The 17,753-nt window shown below is 41.3% G+C and overlaps 1 protein-coding gene across 4 annotated transcripts in view; it reads left to right on the top strand.

Annotated features, from left to right (window-relative positions):
* Positions 1–17,753, top strand: part of MCTP2 (multiple C2 and transmembrane domain containing 2) — a 123,801-nt gene that overhangs the window by 19,032 nt on the left and 87,016 nt on the right. For 3 of the 4 annotated variants that reach the window (XM_030498007.1, XM_030498006.1, XM_030498003.1), the window contains 2 exons: positions 5,586–5,648; positions 6,786–6,894. In XM_030498007.1, the coding sequence (XP_030353867.1) occupies positions 5,586–5,648; positions 6,786–6,894 (172 nt within the window). The remainder of the gene's footprint in view (positions 1–5,585; positions 5,649–6,785; positions 6,895–17,753) is intronic. The other variant, XM_030498004.1, reaches the window with a different exon arrangement.

The following is a 17,753-nucleotide window of genomic DNA, read 5'->3' as shown; positions in this document are numbered from 1 at the left end:
CACCCTGTGCCAGTGCCTCACCACCCTCATAGTAAAGAATTTCTTCCTCATGTCTAACCTAAGTTAACCCTCTTTCAGTTTGAAACCGTTCCCCCTTGTCCTGTCACTACATGCCCTTGTAAGAAGTCCTCTCCAGATTTCTTGTAGGTACCCTTTAGGGAAGACTGTTACAAGGTCTCCCCAGAACTTTCTCTTCTCCAGGCTGAACAAGCCCTACTCTCTTAGCCTGTCTCCACAGCAGAGCTGCTCCAGCCCTCCGAACATTTTTGTGGCCTGCTCTGGACTCACTCCAACAGCTCCATGTCCCTCTTGTGTTGTTGCTCCGGAGCTGGATGCAGGATTGCAGGGGGAGGGTCTCATGAGAGCAGAATAGAGGGGGAGAATCACCTCCCTCAACCTGCTGGACATGCTCCTTTTGATGCAGCCCAGGATATGGTTAGGTTTCTGGGCAGTCTGGAGCTATAAAATAACCCTGCTCCAGTTTGTTTTTTCTTTATTCTGGCGAGGTTATGATACTTCAGATTTGTTGGAATTGCTTGCTTAAGTCAAAAGTTGTTGCAGCCCTCTGGGCTCTGAAGAGTGATGCTGATACACTTGCCATATTTACCCTTTTTGGTTAATATAGCTTATTAGGATCGGTATATAGCAAAATCACTTTATCCTCTGCCCACTCAAGACCCAGCTGAAGGCAAGAGGTGAACGATGATGGGTGAGGTGAATCATCGTACTCTGCCTGTACTCTGCCTGTACCTGGAATTAACCAAGAAAAGCACATGATGGAGAATGGTGAACATGTAGCAGCGTGCTCAGGGTTGTTCTTTGGGTTTGCATTGTGATTATTCAGAGGACATGCAAAAGCAAAAGGTTTCTTCTGCATTCCCCGTCTTGTCCCCCTTTTTCCCTTTGCTCCGCCTCTGCGGTCAGTACTTCTGTGGCTGAACATAATGTCCCAGGAACAGGAGGATTAAAGACCAATGTGCTTCAAATCTGGCAAAACCCAGTAATTCCTGCCTGGCCTGGCCAAAGTGGGGAATCCTGTGGAGTTGCACAATCGCTTTATAATATAAGACAGCAGATGAATGCATGAAATATTTTAGGTAAAATTTTTTATTTATGCTTTATGGAAGTGTATCTCCTGTTGAGTTTTCACTGGGAAGATTAGACTTTGAACTTTTTGAAGCCTTTTTCCCATTCCCTAGTTGTTACAGCTATGGTAACTGCTTTCCCTAGTCATCTGAGATGCAAAAATGGGAAACACGTTTTTGTTTAAGGCCTTCCTTTGAGAGTGATGATTTCACAGGTTAATTGACATTTTTTAACTGCATGTTCACAGAGATGTTAGTGCTGCCATGGGGGAAAATGGTCCTTTCTCATATAAAACTGCTTGTTCTGCATCTCAAAGGTCTGTGTGCGCTTATCAAAGCAGTGTTAGTTCTTAGTCTGTTGTGATGCAAAGTGTCAGACTGGTAGTTACTGACCGTCACGGCCAGTTTAGTGTTGCTAAGTTGTTAGCAAATTTGCATCAGTTTACTGGGCTGTACCATAATGGCCTTGAGTTGCACCAGGAGAGGGTTAGATTGGACATAAAGAAAAACTTCTTCACTGAAAGGTTTGTCAGGCATTGGAACAGGCTGCCAAAGGAAGTGGTGGAGTCTCCATCCCTGGAGATATTTGAAAGACATGTAGACATGCCTAGGGACATGGTTTAATGGTGGACTTGGCAGTGCTGGGGTAACAGTTCGACTTGATGGTCCTAAAGGTCTTTTCCAACCTGAATGATTCTATGATTCTGTTATTATTTGGAGGTCTACATAAGAAAAATAGCTGAAATAGTATATCACTTTGTTTCTGTGCTTAAACTTTACTCAAAAGTTGTAGCAACTGAATATATGGTAGGTTGAACATCATGAGCATGTTATTATTTTAGGAGTTTTTCCAGATTATTTTAATGATAGCAACAGTTCTTTCCTCCTGTTGTAGATGAGAAAATCTCACCTAGAATTTACCGCAGCAGCACCAAAATTAATCCTAATTAGGATTTATTAGGGCAAACTAAGTCATTTAGGAGAAGGAGGTACTTGTATAGTGATGGAATAGCTTAACTTGAAGGCAAGTTTCCTCCAGATGCATAGTCTGAGTCTGACTGATTCTCTGCAGCTTTTATATCTTTCCCAAAATGCATATTTGTATATGTGCTTGTATGTGTAAATCATTTAGTATTTACTTCTATGGCAAATCATCTTGCTGTGAGAATATCCTGCCTTCCTTCCTGTAATCTGCCTCCATTTGCAACTTTTAAACGCAGAAAGATTTTTTTTTTTTTCCTAAAGAATATATAAGAGAGAGTGAAGCAAGGGAAAGTAGAAATAGATAAGGAATATTGAACAAAGTTATGTTTTAAATTGAAGTGGGTGAAAAAACTCAATATTCAGCTTTTCTATACTTCACTGACCACTACAAAATTTGTACTCTGTGTGCCTTGGATGAGAACAGTTTACTGTGGAGGTTCTTGGTCTCCTAATAGTGGATGGGGTTGATGTGAGAAGCACGACAGTAATTCACATCTTTCTTTTGGGAGCATCATTCACTGATCAGAGAGGTAAATCAGAAGGAGGAAAGCAGATCCCTGGAACAAAACAAACTATAGAAAGCAAAAATGTAGGTTGAGCTTTCTTTTCCCCTGAATTGCTTGTCATATGGCACCTACTCATTTCCTGGTTATCTTTGGTCACCCAATACCATGAGATACTTGCCAAGCATCATGCATGAGCTTAATGTGGGCTTGTGGTTTTTACACTCATCTAAACTCTCAGTACAGAGCTGCAAGTGCTCAGAGCGTGCCATCTTCCATAAAGGCTCTTGCCACAGTGTACTGTATTTCCATTTACTAAGAGATGTACTATATCTGTTCTGTATGGCAGCCCAGCTAGGCAAGCTGGAGGGTGAGGAAGCAACTGAAATTGCATTGAACCCCTCCCTAGAATCACTGCCACTTTTTGCAGCTGGGTTTTGTTTTTGGTCATGTGCCTGCTGAAATACTGTAACAGCACTTCTTCATTTTCTTACTAACACCTTGCAGTGTGTCACTGGCAACCGAAAGCCTCATCCCGTTGCTGATGCATTCAGTGCCCTTTCTGCCATTCTTCTGCAGATAATAAGAGGAGATAGAAGTTATAAGTCTTGTCAAGAGGAACATTTGATTTTTTTTATATATATATATATATACACACACACACACACATACACACACTCTTGTTTGATTTGTTTTTACACAAATATATTTAGAACTATGACCTGCTCAGTGGATGTGGCCACATTTGTTTATACTTTAAAGCTGAGAAACATCACTTGTAGTTAGATAAAAATCAAGATTTCAAGACCATATTTTCAGCGAGGCATTTGTCTATATTCAGGGAGCTCACTCAGTTGGGTACCTAGACTAATAGCAATTTACGTTACATGGAGCTAAAATGAAAAATCAAACTTTTTTAATTTAAAAATTATAATCTTTGTTCAAAACCTGATGTAATGCAAGTAAACAAAAAGCAGAATAAATACAAAATCATAACTTTTGAGAGTAATATTTTTATTATAAATGTTATCAAGCTAGCAGAGAGGATACTTATCATTATAATTCAATGCAGTTTTGTGATTCTATGTTTATGCCATGTAAAACAAGCTGTAAAGAGAAATCATTATCAGTGCCAATGATGGTGGCTGAAGGAGATCCCTGTGAAGCCAGAGACTACAAGAAATACTAGGTTTAATGCACACAAGTGAGATTTTATGCATACTAGTCAGGAAATTCACAGTTAGGGTTCCCCTAGCAGCCGTAACTCAGCTCTGTTGTGCGAGAAACTTCTGCTGCTGCTCTTTATGATGATGATTTTTCTACTTTTAATGTGTTTTTGCAAGGTGGCCACGTTACGATTGCTGTGGGAACCATAATGTTAAATTTTGTCTGCCATGCAAGTGAAATTTTCTTTGCAATGCTGGCTTACTGTACTTCCTGATATGTTATATATGTATTTGGGGGGAGGAGGAGAATTACTACACAAAAGCATATTTATATTTATTTCAGCATATCAGTATCTTTAAGATTTATGATCTTTGGTGGTTCCTTTTTTTTTGTTGTTTGTATAGTGCTTCACACAATGCAGCTCTCATCTGAGAAATTGGGATGTTACCACATTGCACATAATGACATTTTCACATGAGGATCAGATTCCACCTTGTGTGCGTTTCTGTGGACTGAGGTTATTCTTAGCATAAACCTTTGTATTAGAATGGGCTGAGATTGCCCTGCGTTAGACCAAAAGAGTTGCCCAGGCACGTAGGTCCTCTTCAGCTAAAGTGATGATCATAGACTCAAAATAGCATCAGAGGTGTATTGACTGATGAATCCCTTCTGTGTGTCCAGACAGTCTAGACGCCATGCCACCATAGCCTCAAGTTGTCAGATGAGTCAGTAACTTGGGAAGAAATGTTTGACTTCCTCTCCAGTGCTGGGCACTAGATAAAAATCCTTTGGTTCTTCCAGTTAGTGCAGAAAGTACATGTCCTGCATCTGTTTTCCTCTTTTGTCGTGGTTTAACCCAGCAAGCAGCCAAACACCACACAGCCCTTCGCTCAACTTCCCCCTGCAGTGGGAGCCATCATCTTCCGTAGCAGAGAAGCTTTCACTGCTTGGCTTGCTTGATTGTAGTGCATGTTTCTTTCAAGGATAACCTATGTGTTAGTGTCCATGGTCAAGTCCACGCCATGATCACAATGCCTTTCGCTTTCTGGTAGTCCATTATACAGTGGAGCCTCTCCAGCACGTACCACCTCCTATTATGTCGGTATTCGACTGCCTGCTGTGGCCAGTCCAGTGCCCCCTTCCCTAAAAAGTGGTCCCATCTGCTTGGCTTCCCCATCACTCTAATTCCAGGCAACTGGCCCTGTTATCCCAGCATTGGAGCAGCCAGGTGACAATGTGCTTGCCTGGATGGCAGCTAAAATATTTTTTTCATGTCTCATGGCTCACTAGGGGATAGGGATCAGGTGGTTGGCACCTCATTTATGAGTTCTGCCTCTTGTCCTCCTGTTCTTATGATGGTCCTGCTTCCGTGTAGTCTGCCTTTTGAAGGTACTGAATAGTATTGAGCAGGGCTCTGTAGGCATGGGGCAGGCCCTAGAATGTCATTTGTGTCTAGAGACACAAATCATGTTGCAGTGATTTGTGTCTCTAGAATTGCCAGAGTACAGGATACTTTTTCCAAGTATTTTACTAGTTTTTCAGGATTCTGCACTTGTTCAGAGATGAAGTTCCAAAACATTGGAGGTGCCTACTGGCCTAGGTACTTGCCTGTACTATCCCGCCGCTCATAAATATCCAGCCTCAGGATAGATCTCTGGGTAGTATTCTTAAATAGTTGCTTAAGTTTAAACAAGACCTGAAATGCATTCAGGAGTAGGAGACATATCAACAGGAACATGCCAGTTTGAACATCCCAAGGCTATTCAGAATTCTCAAGGGCTAATTTAACTAGCCTGGATCCTTAAATTATTGTTATCTAATTAATTGCATTTTTTTTGTTGTATAGTACCCATGTGGAGAAATGGATTTAGACTCTTCCACATCATCTCAAATTTTTGATGATCACATGGTAAGGCCTTTCATTTTAATGCATTTTGAAATTTCATCAGAAGCACAACTTTAGGTTTAGGTTCTTTGCTTCTTACAAATTTAAAAACCCAGCAGGTGAAGAAGCCTTCTATAGATTTCCACAGTGTGGTGTTTGTTGGGTTTTTTGTTTAATGGTGGTTTTGTGTTTTTGTTGGTGTGTTTTTGTTTTGTCTTTTTTTTTAGTATGGCAAAACAGTTGCTAATGTTTTAAATAGACCCAAATGTTCTGGATCTTCTGATGTATTCTATAATTTCTATGTTGTATTGATAACTGATAAAAACGTCAGGATAAATACTTAACTATCAGCCCAGGAACAAAATGGATTAAAATATAGACAGCAAACACCTGAACACGGCTGTAGGGTTTGACAGACAACAAGAACAGTTTTAGGGCAGTGTGAAAAGGCATTGACAGTTTTGACACACGTTACGCATGTAAAGCATATTTACCTGGTCCAGATGAACTTCTCTACCTTTGCCCTCTGATAACCTGCTGTCCAGAGGCTGTTTTCACTGGATGTTATGTCTGAATGATGAGGTGTGCAACCCTGACAGCATCTCTCATGAACAAGAAACCTCCTGAGTTTTCTACTGCAAAACTTTACAGCCAACATTGCCCACTGCTATGTTTCTCTCCTTTAAACTGTGTAAAGAAATGCTGTCCTCCCAGTAGCTCTATGAAACGTGTACTTCCTCGTGAGGTCATCAGTGAGTATGAATGAACTTGATGATCCTTATGAGTCCCTTCCAACTTGAGATAGTCTATGAATGCACAAGAAATACCTAGGAAAAAAAATAGTAGTGCAGAAATTTGGTAGGATTTGGAAGACCTGTGCATAGAATCATAGAATGGTTAGCATGCATTTATGATTGTTAATATTACTACTCACTTTCAGGTATAACCCCTGTTGGGTTACCCCTTGCTTTGTTGAACATACCTGATGCTCATAAATAGCTATTTGCTAAACAAAGTCTGGGAAAGAAATAGCTCTTTTTTCCTCCTTTCTGTAAAAATTGCCGTAACGAAAGACAAGAACTTTGTCTCTGCAAAACCTGCTTCATTCATGGTCCAATTCAGAAGGTGCACATCAGTGACCAATTTCTTTGTTCTCCTTAGGCTCTAGAGGAAGTAAATGATTGCTTGAGTGACCTGCCCAACCCCTTTGCCTACCTGTTGACCATCCACCTGAAGGAAGGCCGGAACCTGGTTATCAGAGATCGCTGTGGTGAGCCCCACCTTTCAGCTCATTTCCTCTAAAATTCACACGGCTCTCTTTTTGCTGACTTCAGCTTGGCAGCAATTGACTTCTTATGTCTGATGCAACAAGTCATTGATTTATATCCCTTGTCCAGGTCAGAGCACTCAGTAATTGGGTTTATCCACCTTGGGTACACAGGGGAGGCAGCTGCTCCTCCTGCCTGCTGTGCAGCTGCAAAGCACCTTCTTGGCTGGATTTGGTATCTGCACCTATTCAGGAACTGCAGAGTCATTAACCTTGAGAAAGTCTATCTGAGCTTAAAAAAACCCCCAAAACCAAACAAAAAAAAGCCAAAGAGTATGTTGAAATCTGTTAAATGATGGAGCTGCTCTAAGAGTGCTTTTGCGAAGAGTTATCTGCAAAGATTTTACTAAAAGGGAAAAAACAGGAGCAGGGCTGTAATACAACAATCCCCTCTAATCTGGGATGCAATTTAAGAATGACAACATGCCAAAAAACCCAACCCCAATCCCAAAACCCACCCCCAAATGACATAGCAAATAAATTGGAAAATATTTGGGGAATTCCTGGATAAACTGTGGGAAAGTGCCTGATGCTGTTTAACCTGGCTCTTCTTCAGGCTGTTGCAACAGGGAGTAAAAGTGCTTATGAGCAGCCAGTTGGTAGTTTCTCCGCTTATTGTGGAGGGAAGAGCTGTCCTGCCAGAGGCTCTGTGGCTGCTTCAGAATCTTCAATCTGAACCTGTCAGAACTCTTCCATATGTCCAGTCTCTCTGCATTTTACATTTATTCCTTATTTCATATTTTTTCTGCATGTGGAAACAGTTCTGTTGCGTTTGCATTGCAAAATGTATGAGCAGTTTGTTTCTTTTGAGATGAAGAAATAGGGTTTATTCATACAGTTTTAAAGCAAATAAGCTTGCACAGCCTAAAGGCATGTGGAGGTTTGCATCTGGAAGGATCCATCTGGATTTCGAAAACTTCTCACATGTGGTGCTTGTTGTTGGGATTTCTATTATCTGTTATCTCGGTTAACTTTTTCCATGCTGGCTCTTCATGTTTTCATGAAACAGTAACTCTTGGCCAAGCGTATGCTTGTTTTTCCTCCCAGCTTTTGGAAGGAGTGAATGAGTACTGTCCTGGTTTCTTCAGGAATAGCTGATTTTTTTCCTAGTAGCTGGTACAGTGCTGTGGTTGGATTTAGTACGAGAATACAGTTGATGACACTGATGTTTTTGTTGTCGCTCAGTACTGCTTACCCTAAATCAAGGACTTTGCAGATTTTCGTGCTCTGCCAGTGAGGAGGTACACAAAAAGATGGGAGGGAGCAGGGCCAGGGCAGCTGACCCCAACTAGCCAAAGGGGTAATCCATACCACAGAACATCATGCTCAGTGTATAAACTGGGGGGAGTTGGTCCAGAATGGCTGATTGCTGCTCAGGGAGCATCGGTCAATGAGTGGTGAGCAATTTTGTGCATCACTTGGTTTTGTTTTTTCCCTTGAGTTTTATTCCTCTGTCTTTCCCTTTTTCGTCATCACCATTATTACTATTATTATTATCAAATTATTAAGCTATTCTTATCTGTACCCATGAGTTTTACCTTTATTCCAATTTCTCCCCATCCCAATGTGGGCAGGAGAGTGAGCAAGCTGTTGCATGGTGCTGGGTTTAAACCATGACAAGTACTTAGATTAAGATCTTTACTCGTTAAACAGAAGCATATATTTCCTAACAGTGTAGCAGTTCATCAAATTTACTAGGAAGGCAGCACAAGCCAGGACATAGCTAGCTGTTTCTATGGAAAAGATGCTAGAAGTGAGCAATTCCAGCAGAGTAATATTTCTAAAGGAGACAAATCATAGTTTGCTCTGGGCTGTGTTTTGTTTTGTAAGAAAGCAATTGCTTGTCTAGGTGAAGCATTGGACAACACAGCGAAACAACGTAAGCAAGGAGAAAAAAAACATTTTGATGTTGCTCTGTGCTTTGTGGCAAATGACTACTCATTTAGCAAACAGTATGTGAGGTGATGCATCATTCAGTAAAATTCCTGCTTTTTTCCCCCCACAGGCACTGGGAGGGCGAAAATACTGATTTAATGATTATTCTTCAATTGGCATCATGTTGCAGTGGTGGCTCCTTAAAGCATGCTGCTGATGCACATCTTTATAGGTCTCTGCTGTCATACTGGTTACTTAGGATCTTTGTGTGATGCTCAGGCTTGCAACCACTGCGCATTTTGCAGTGCACTTTTAAAACTGGGAAGTTGTCAGCTTTGCTCATCTCTCCTGTGTGAGAAAACCTCAGAGTAAATTTGTGGGCTGGGAGAATGCGACTTCCCTCTTCTCCCCCCACCACAATGCTCGATACAGCCACTGCACTGGGGTGTACCAGCCTACTCTAAATAGTCTGAATATAGGAACACGTCCTGCAGGTCAGACTGTGGCTTGGGCTGAAGGCCAAGTCATCCTCATTCACATTTTGGGAACAGCAAACCCCTAGAGCTAACCAAGCAGTGCTGCCTGACGCAGCTGGGAGAGGGTTTCAGTCCCTCTTCCCATGGTTTTCTGTGTGCAAAGAGGCATGGGAGCTCTCTGGTGGGTAATGCTGCATGGCTGGTCCTGTGTTTTATGTGTGTATTGGAGTTTGAAGCCTTGTGCGTGCAAGTGCAAAAATTACCTGGTTAGGCAGGAGTGGTGGCGAAGTGTTGGAGTTCATAAGTAGGAGTAGCAATGACCTGCTTTTAGTCATATGTAGTGGTAACTGCTTGGCTGGAAACTAACTCCAGGTACCGTGTGGAGTATGCTGTATGTTAAATAACAAAATCTTCACATGAAAACTACAGACTGAGTGCAGAGTGCATGCCAGCATCCTTAGCTGGATGCTGACCTAATCCTTAGGTTAATCAGGGTTAACCTAAGTTTTGTAAATGTCCTAAACTTTAATATTCAGTTATTATGCTATCAGCAATTGCTGTGTGGGGAAAAAGTCTCAAAGCAGTCATCAATCAGCTTAGGTCTCTTTTTGGGGGAAGTTATGTATCTACTTAAATATAAAGGAAATGGCACCTAAGTGCGGTGTCGTGTCCTTTTCTACTGCGTTTAATTTCAAGGTACCGCTTCTTGCATCGCTCAAGCCCAGCACGGGTGGCTGATGCCCTCTCGTGGCGGTTCCCCGCCGAGCCCGCAGCGCGGCTCGGTGAGCTTCGGTCCCCGGTCCCCCTCCGCTGCCGGCCTCGTCCGCTGCCCTTAGCGGCACAGCTTCAGAGCTGGGCGCGAATGCAGCAGCTTTAGTTGAGTTTAGTTGCTTACCAGGTTGGACGGGGCTTGGACCAACCTGATCTAGTGGAAGGTATCCCTGCCCGTGGCAGAGGGTTGGAACTGGATGAGTTTTAAGGTCCCTTCCAACCCTAACCAGTCTATGATATGATGCTATAATATGGTAAGTACTTGAAATTCGAGCAGAGTAAAGTCTCTTGGTCTGGTGTCCAGTCTTTGTCTCTGCATCTGTTTTGTCGCAGTGTAAGAAGTGTACACCCATGTATGTAATAAGTATATAAAAATAAACCTAAGGTGTGTGACAAAGGAGAAATATTTCTGCCATTGGAAACAGCCATTTCTGGAAAACTCCTGGCTCTGCTCTGCAAATTCCCAGGGCTCTCCCTGAATTCACTCATTATATGCTTAACAGTTGTTAAGTAGGAATTAATTACACTTGGCTGAGCAAAGGTAGCCAGTAGTTCTGCTGATTACTGCAGGCTATAAGACCAACATGTGACTTTACTTTTTCCCAACTTTCCAGGTATTTTTCCAGACTTTTTGATTCACTTTGTGCTGCTCTTTCCAGCATATGTTCCCTTTGGTGTGATTTAAATTCCTCCTTCACTTTACCAGATTTTTGCTACTCTTTTTCCCCATTCATAATATTATCCCTGTTAACATCTGCTCTTTCCTATTTTTCTTTTCACTGAAGGTTATGGATCTGTGTGTTTATATACAAAATAGCGAAAGTTTGGGGTTTGTGCACTTATGGTATTACTGATACTAGATCACTTGATGTATCTGGGTGATGGTGAGGAGTTTGTGATCTGCGTACTTTTAATACCGTAAGTAGTTCTGCAGAAAAGAGAGACGATTATTTTATTTGGCTTAAAAATAATGAAGTGTTCTTAATCACCAGTGCTTTAAGTTGTAATTTTGTTGTTTAGTGGTTTTATGGCCTGATTGAGGCTTCTTTTTGGGTGAAGCTCCCATTTCCAGCTCCACATGCTTTGAACCAGGAGAGGCTGGAGCCCATTGCTACTTGCTGGTTCACTTTCACAGGGCAGGGCAATGCCTCATGTTTGTTTTGAGTCAGTCTAATGAAACCTGAAATGTCGTGCTCCCTTACGGCTCTGAGATGCTCTGACTGTGCCTGCACAAGTCACCTTTACAGAATGGTGATGCTGTGACACCAAGCAGCACATGATGCTGCAGCCGTAAGGAAGTGTTACTTTCCTTGCGCTGACAAACCGGGCTGTGAGAAAAAACAGAAACTGGGTTTTGAGTACTTGGAAGAGTGAAAAGCCACCCCGGTTTCCAAATCCTGTGCTTTCAAAGTCTGAGTATGTTTTTTCATCTGTTAAATGGTGTGGTTTCAAGAAATATGTTTCTCGGATGTGATGTCAGCTGGTGAGTGGCTGCGGTTGCTGTCTTTCCCCCCCCCCCCCAGCTGCATTACTCCAGCCTGAATTTTTCTTGTGTCTCTTTTCCACATGGTTTTGTGTTTTCTAGCGTTTTACAGGACCTTTGTGCCTCATCTCTATTTCTTTCTTTCAGGTTTCCCTTGCTATTTCCTGTTGCTGCGTTTTGGTTTTGCCCTCATTTCTTTCCTCTCGTCATACAGGCAGCAACACGTGAAGGGAGCAGGGTGGGTTGGTTGCAGTAGTATAGAACGTGTCATTGTCTCACTGTGTGCATCCCACCTCCCCATCCAGAGCACATCATCTGCTCTCACATCTAACACCCCACACTGCCAGAGGGTTCCGGTGGGCTCCTGGAGTTGGCTCTGCTGCATGGGCAGCTCCTAATATTAGCGCAAGCTGTGCCAAAACTCAATCTCTCAAGGACAAAATAACATGTACTTTCAACTTCAAGGAGTAATGAACCCGCAGTAGCCCACCACTTCTGGCTTTGGGCTATCCACTGCCCGGGTCCACGCTGATACCAGAGTGCTGGAGAATGGGATGTGTTTGTGCTGGGCTGGGTGTTTATCAGTTTAGAGCAAGCCCATTGTTTGGAAAGCAAATGCTCAGAGCAATTAGGCTGAATCACTCCCTGCAAACGGGCTGATTAATTTAGGCTTCCTCTGTTTTGAGGGTATCTGCAATTAGATCATTAGTCCTTCAAATTTATTAATTATTGAGATGTATTAGGCAACTTTTCACACTTCCTTTTGAAAGGCGTAATCATGGCTAATTTATAACCGCTAAGAATTTGAATGGTGCTGGGTACTTATTTTGATGTTTTCTGGATCTCGTGTAGCTCTGCTTGAGCTGCAAGCGTTTGTCTGTGCCAAGTCCAGTTTCTGGAATTGCAACGTGTATGGCTGAAACTTTGCCCTAATACACAGTGATCTCTGTGAGTGTCTCTCCTGGACTGGCCATGAGGAATGAATGCACAAAGACAGGAACCTCAGGAAAATAGATTGAGTCAAACAAGAGCAATTAATCCATTATATGTATAGCCACATTTGGTAAATTAATGTTAAGAGATGTAAGGATAGCAGCACGGGAAGAGGACATGTAGGGCCCAAAGAATACCCTATGCCTCTTCTTTTGTATATAATTGTAATTTAGAGAATAGATTTCTTAAACTGTCTATCTCTGCTTTAATAGCTTTCACTGCATCTTTCTGGGACCTCTCTAAGGAGATTTTCTTAGGCCAAAGACTGAGAATACAAGAAGATGCAACTATATTACACCGAATATCCTCACTGCTGCCTAGTAATAGAAATGTGCCCTGTCCTTGTGCCCTTCTGTGCCTTCATACCTGAACCCTGACTGGGAATACAGTGTTCAGTGAGACTAATTTTGCCATCATCTGTTCTTTGTGTCATTCTGTCCCTAATGTGCATCACACGGTGTTTTGGTAGCGTCTGGTGGTTTTTCTTAGCTCCTTTAGTACTTTTAAAATGCTATTTCTGACGTATCCTGCATAGAACATCCTATATCTGCTTCTTTCATTCTATTAAAGTTTGGTTCAGGATTTTTTCCCCATCTTTTTAACCCATCAACTGTGGGTTTACATACATTCCTCACACGTCTCTGGTCTTTTTGGTTTATTGGTTTTTGTTGTGGTGGGGTTTTTTCTTGGTTTGTGTTTCTTATTTTCTTGTTAGTTGGTTTATTTTCCCTTGGAACCTATTGGCGATGCTTGTTTCCAAGCAATGTTTCACTTCCATCTGGCCATGTAAAACTGGGCACAAAACTTACCAAAATTACCTGAATTTCCTGCCAGCAGAATACCTTTTTTGTCCGATTTCCCTGTTAAGCCTTGATCTCAGTTATTTCATTACAAGAATATAGTGGTTTTCCACTTAAAAAGAAAAATGCGTGTTCCATTTTAAAATGTCTTTTACTCCTTGTTGTAAATAACTCCAGTAATTCTATTTCTAGGAAGACTTGAAGAAATGTATTCTTTATGTGCATATAAAAGAAATCCTTCATTTCCTTCTTCAGATTAAAATTTAGGTTTTAACCAAAACTTAGGATGGCTTAGGTTATATTTCACACTCTTCTTTGATATTTTTTTCCCTAGGATTTTAAGGCAACTTGGTGGTATTTTTTTATTATTTATTTATGTAACGAGACTTGTTTCATATGCTACATTTCCAGTAAGTTTTCTCCTATAAAATAGTGTGTGGCTTGAAATGATATCTGGTCTTCTGGTTTTGGTTTGGTTTGGTTTTGTTCTAATTAAGTCTGTAGTAGTATTATAGTTGATGTGATACATCTCTCGGTAGCTGCTAGAGGGCAGCAGTATCCATTTAAAAACACCGTTAACAGTTTCTTAGGCTGCTGAACCCTCTCCTGCTGCTGTGTCCCAGCAACTTCTGCTCACTGAAGCTACCTCAGTTTTTAGGTGATGGTTGGTCCACCTGCACTGCTTGCTTTTTAGTGTCAGAAAATAGAAGTGAAATAGATATTACACAAATGAATTCAAGGGAGCATCCCTGTTGATATGCGTGTTCTTTAATAGGAAAACAGATGATGTGATGATGGTTTTTAGAGGTCATCCTTTCTTTTTACTCTTACTGGGCTTTTTTTTGGACTAAGGAGTAAATAATCTTCTTTGGTTTCTATATCTTGTCCATACATTTTACTGTGTAAGAACCCTCTTGTCCTTGCATAACATTTAAATTAACCTCAAAGCATCACACTTTGCCTTTCCCACTAGAGAAGTATTTTTCTCAGGCCAAATTATCAACTGACTTCAAGAATAATTGGTTTCCTTGCTTTACCCCCTTGACATTGCTACAGCTGATGCGACAGAGATGAACAGGTTCAGACCTTGCATTGCACAAGACCCTGAGTGCATGTGCTTAGAAGTTGTTGACTCGTTTGCCTTCAGTAGGAAATGGCTGCTAAAAAGCTTTTTTAATGGTCTGGTACCTTTAGAAATTTATCAACTTACGTTTAAAGGGAAATTATAAAAATTCTTCTTTAGATTGGCTCATGACTAAAATCACTAGGCTTTTCTGGCTAGGTTATAGATTGTCTCTAATAAATAGTTTCTTAATAGATCCAGGCATCTTTCTGATCTTGAATCCAGAAGTCTTCAAGCCTTGCACTCAAATGCAGTTAATTTTCAGGCTGTGCTGTTCATCGCATCACGTGAGGCTTGACACCTGCATTATTTCTCATTCCCTGTCTCCTTTTTAACCTATTTTGATTACCTGCATATTATAAAGAAAACCAGGAATGGACACAGTGACGTAGGGAGGTACAGGAGTTTCATGAACATCCCAGCAACAACTTGGGGAAACCTTTGTACCATCACCCCCACAACTTCCCTCCTGGCCATCAGGTCTACCCCAGCTGCTGCCACCGAGCCCCAGTGCATGCCAGCTCCTGCTACAGAGGTGAAGGTCCATCTGTTGGCTGGCACGGAGGTGTGAGCCCATCATTTGTATGATCTGGGAGCTGCACTCCTGCACTGCCGACCCCTTTCCCCTTGCCTGCCTAGTTGAGATGTTACCCTTGTGACAGTCCGACAGGCGAGCGCCGCCGAAGCCCGCTCCCCACCACAATTATTTTCCCTAACAATTAACACCGGTGCTAACTTGACACCTTTCCCTTGTTTGGCTTTTGTAAACCATCATCCCTTTTTCTATTAATTCCTGGCATTAATATTTTCTTTCGCCCAAGTGCTGCTGCTCACCCGTGAAACAGTTTGAACATTATGTAGCTGTCAAGATAGCGAGGGATTACCCAGTGTGCCTTGCCAGAGTAAGTGACACCACTGAGGCCCCGCTTTGAGATGTTTATTTTGAGAGTAAGCTGACAAGCATGAAGGCCTGATCCCAGAGTGGCAATCTTATTTAATTAAAGGCCTCTTTTTATTATAGCTCTTTTTTCCCCCCTGTTTTTTATATATTTTAACAGAAATATATATTTATATAAATATGTATTCCTTTTATATACTTACGTTTTTATGCAACAATATGGTTTTATAGAAATATATAAAAATATAAATATATGTAAATAGAAAGGAAGACATTCTTGTAAATACAAAGGAAGGCATTCTTTATATATATGTGTGTGTGTGTGTGTATGTAGAAAAGAATGATTGCTAAAGCCTGGCTCATGTGAGCAGTTCTGGGCAGCCCTTCCCCCTCTCTTTATTTTCCTTTACTGTATAACAACCTGGAAGGCTTTCAGAGCAATAAGGCAGTTGGGATGCTTGGAGTTTTATACTTGCAGCTATGGAACTTGCTGGCTGTTTGCTTTCTCTACGTCCTATTTTTCTCTCTCTGTTCAGGTTTTGCCCTTGTTCATGGGTTTTCTGTGCCAAAAGCAGATGAGTTATGGTCATAGACCACCTGCCTCCATCACCCTCTTTGTGCTTTCATTTCATCAGTTGTTTTCCTTGTCTTGGCCAGTTGCTATTTCATGCACAGAGTAGGTGTGGACATTATTACTATTATTCCTAATAGTGCAGCTCGCTCCTGATTATCCTGTAAATAAACCCCAAACAGTTCTTTCAGTTTCTTTTTTTTTTTTTTTTTCCTCCTCCTTTTTAAAGGAGCTGGAAGAAATTAACACCAAAGAGCCCAATTTTTTAACTTCTGCATCCTCAGAGGGCTACTGCCCACATTGTGGGGCCACAGTTTACCTGTGTGTTCCCACGCATGGAAAGTGTTCTGGTTTTAAGCTGTATACTTTATGTAAGAGTATAATCATAATTCTGAGAAGTGTTCTAGGGAAAGGTCTAGTCCTAAGCCATTGAAATGCAAGGAGAAGCTGCCCTCTGACTTTGAATCAGGCCCTTACTATTATCCTCTCCTACAGGAGAAGGAAAATAAATTCTTTTTAAGTTTGCAGCATTTTTTCCCCAAAAGGAGTTGAATTCAACAATCACTATATAGGAAAAGGATCAGCTGCAGGTAGTATTTGAAAACTCAACTGATATTTTCCTTCTGTGCCTCAAACACCCTTTATGTGCAGAATTGGCCAGGGCTCTACAACTCTTCCCTTTTGAAATGAATACACAAGAAAAACTTTCTGCAAGTCCTAAAAAATAAGTCTGTATATTGCAGGAGTACAGTTCTTTACTATGTAATTCCAGGTAGATGCAAATACATAGCTATTTTTCTTTTGATTCTAAATCTGTCTTCATATAACACCGATCAAAGCTTTGGATGTTTAAATATGAATTTTTCGCATTCTCACTGTTTCACTAAACTACTTAAAAGACTTAGTATTGGTCTTATGCTGGGTTATCCTGCACTGCCATGCGTTTGTCAGCCAGTATCTTGGTCAGAAGCAGGGAGGACAAGTTCAGGTTAATTCTGGATTGGAAGTCTGGTGTAGGAGCTGGTCTTTCCCTGCCAGCAGCCCACCCTGCAGGCTGGGGGGCAGCCAGGATCCTTGCGTTAGCTGTTATTCTTCTAATGAAATGGAGCTGTTAGGAGGGACGTTTAATACCAAGTATAAGGTAAAATACAGACAATATTGAACATGAGAGAACAACGGCACTTGGCATCATGAATTGTATATGCTGCTACACCTCAGTTTGGTTGGTGTTAGTGCAGATGCCACTGGTTTAATATCAATAATAAAAAGTTGATTCCCTCTTCTATTTTCCTTTAACACCTGCAAGTCTTTCTATTGCTGCCGAGTGGCATGAGCCTCATGCTCTGTCCATGGACATCTGCTCCATAAAAATATGGGACATTATTGTCGTGGCAAATTGTGCCACTTGGATTAAAAAATGTGTTACCTGAATATTCTTTATGGTGTCTATTCTGTGTGTGTGTTTTTATGCTGAGCTGGTGAATAACATCAGTGGTTTTTTCACTGAAACTTCAAATTTAGTTTTAAGTAAATTGGCAAGTGACAGCAGAGATGAAATCTTGTCGGGTACTTCAGCTATTGTTACTGGTTTCCTTGGAGCTCCTATCCAAGTTATGATGCTTTTGAGTTTTGGTCTTTTTATATATTCATAGTCACAGGATCACATTTTCTCTCTTCCACTGTCTGTAGTGTTAGTTGGCTTGTAAAAGTCCTTCATCCCTGCTTCTGTTTGCTCTTTTCCCGAATTAAAATGTCAACTAAGTTACTAAAGAATAATTAATGTTCTTTAAGAATAACACAGCAGACATCAAG

Source organism: Strigops habroptila, chromosome 9 (genome assembly GCF_004027225.2).
Source record: "Strigops habroptila isolate Jane chromosome 9, bStrHab1.2.pri, whole genome shotgun sequence".
NCBI lineage: Eukaryota > Metazoa > Chordata > Aves > Psittaciformes > Psittacidae > Strigops > Strigops habroptila.
The sequence above is the reverse complement of the archived record's forward strand: the minus strand, read 5'-3'. Positions and strand labels throughout refer to the sequence as shown.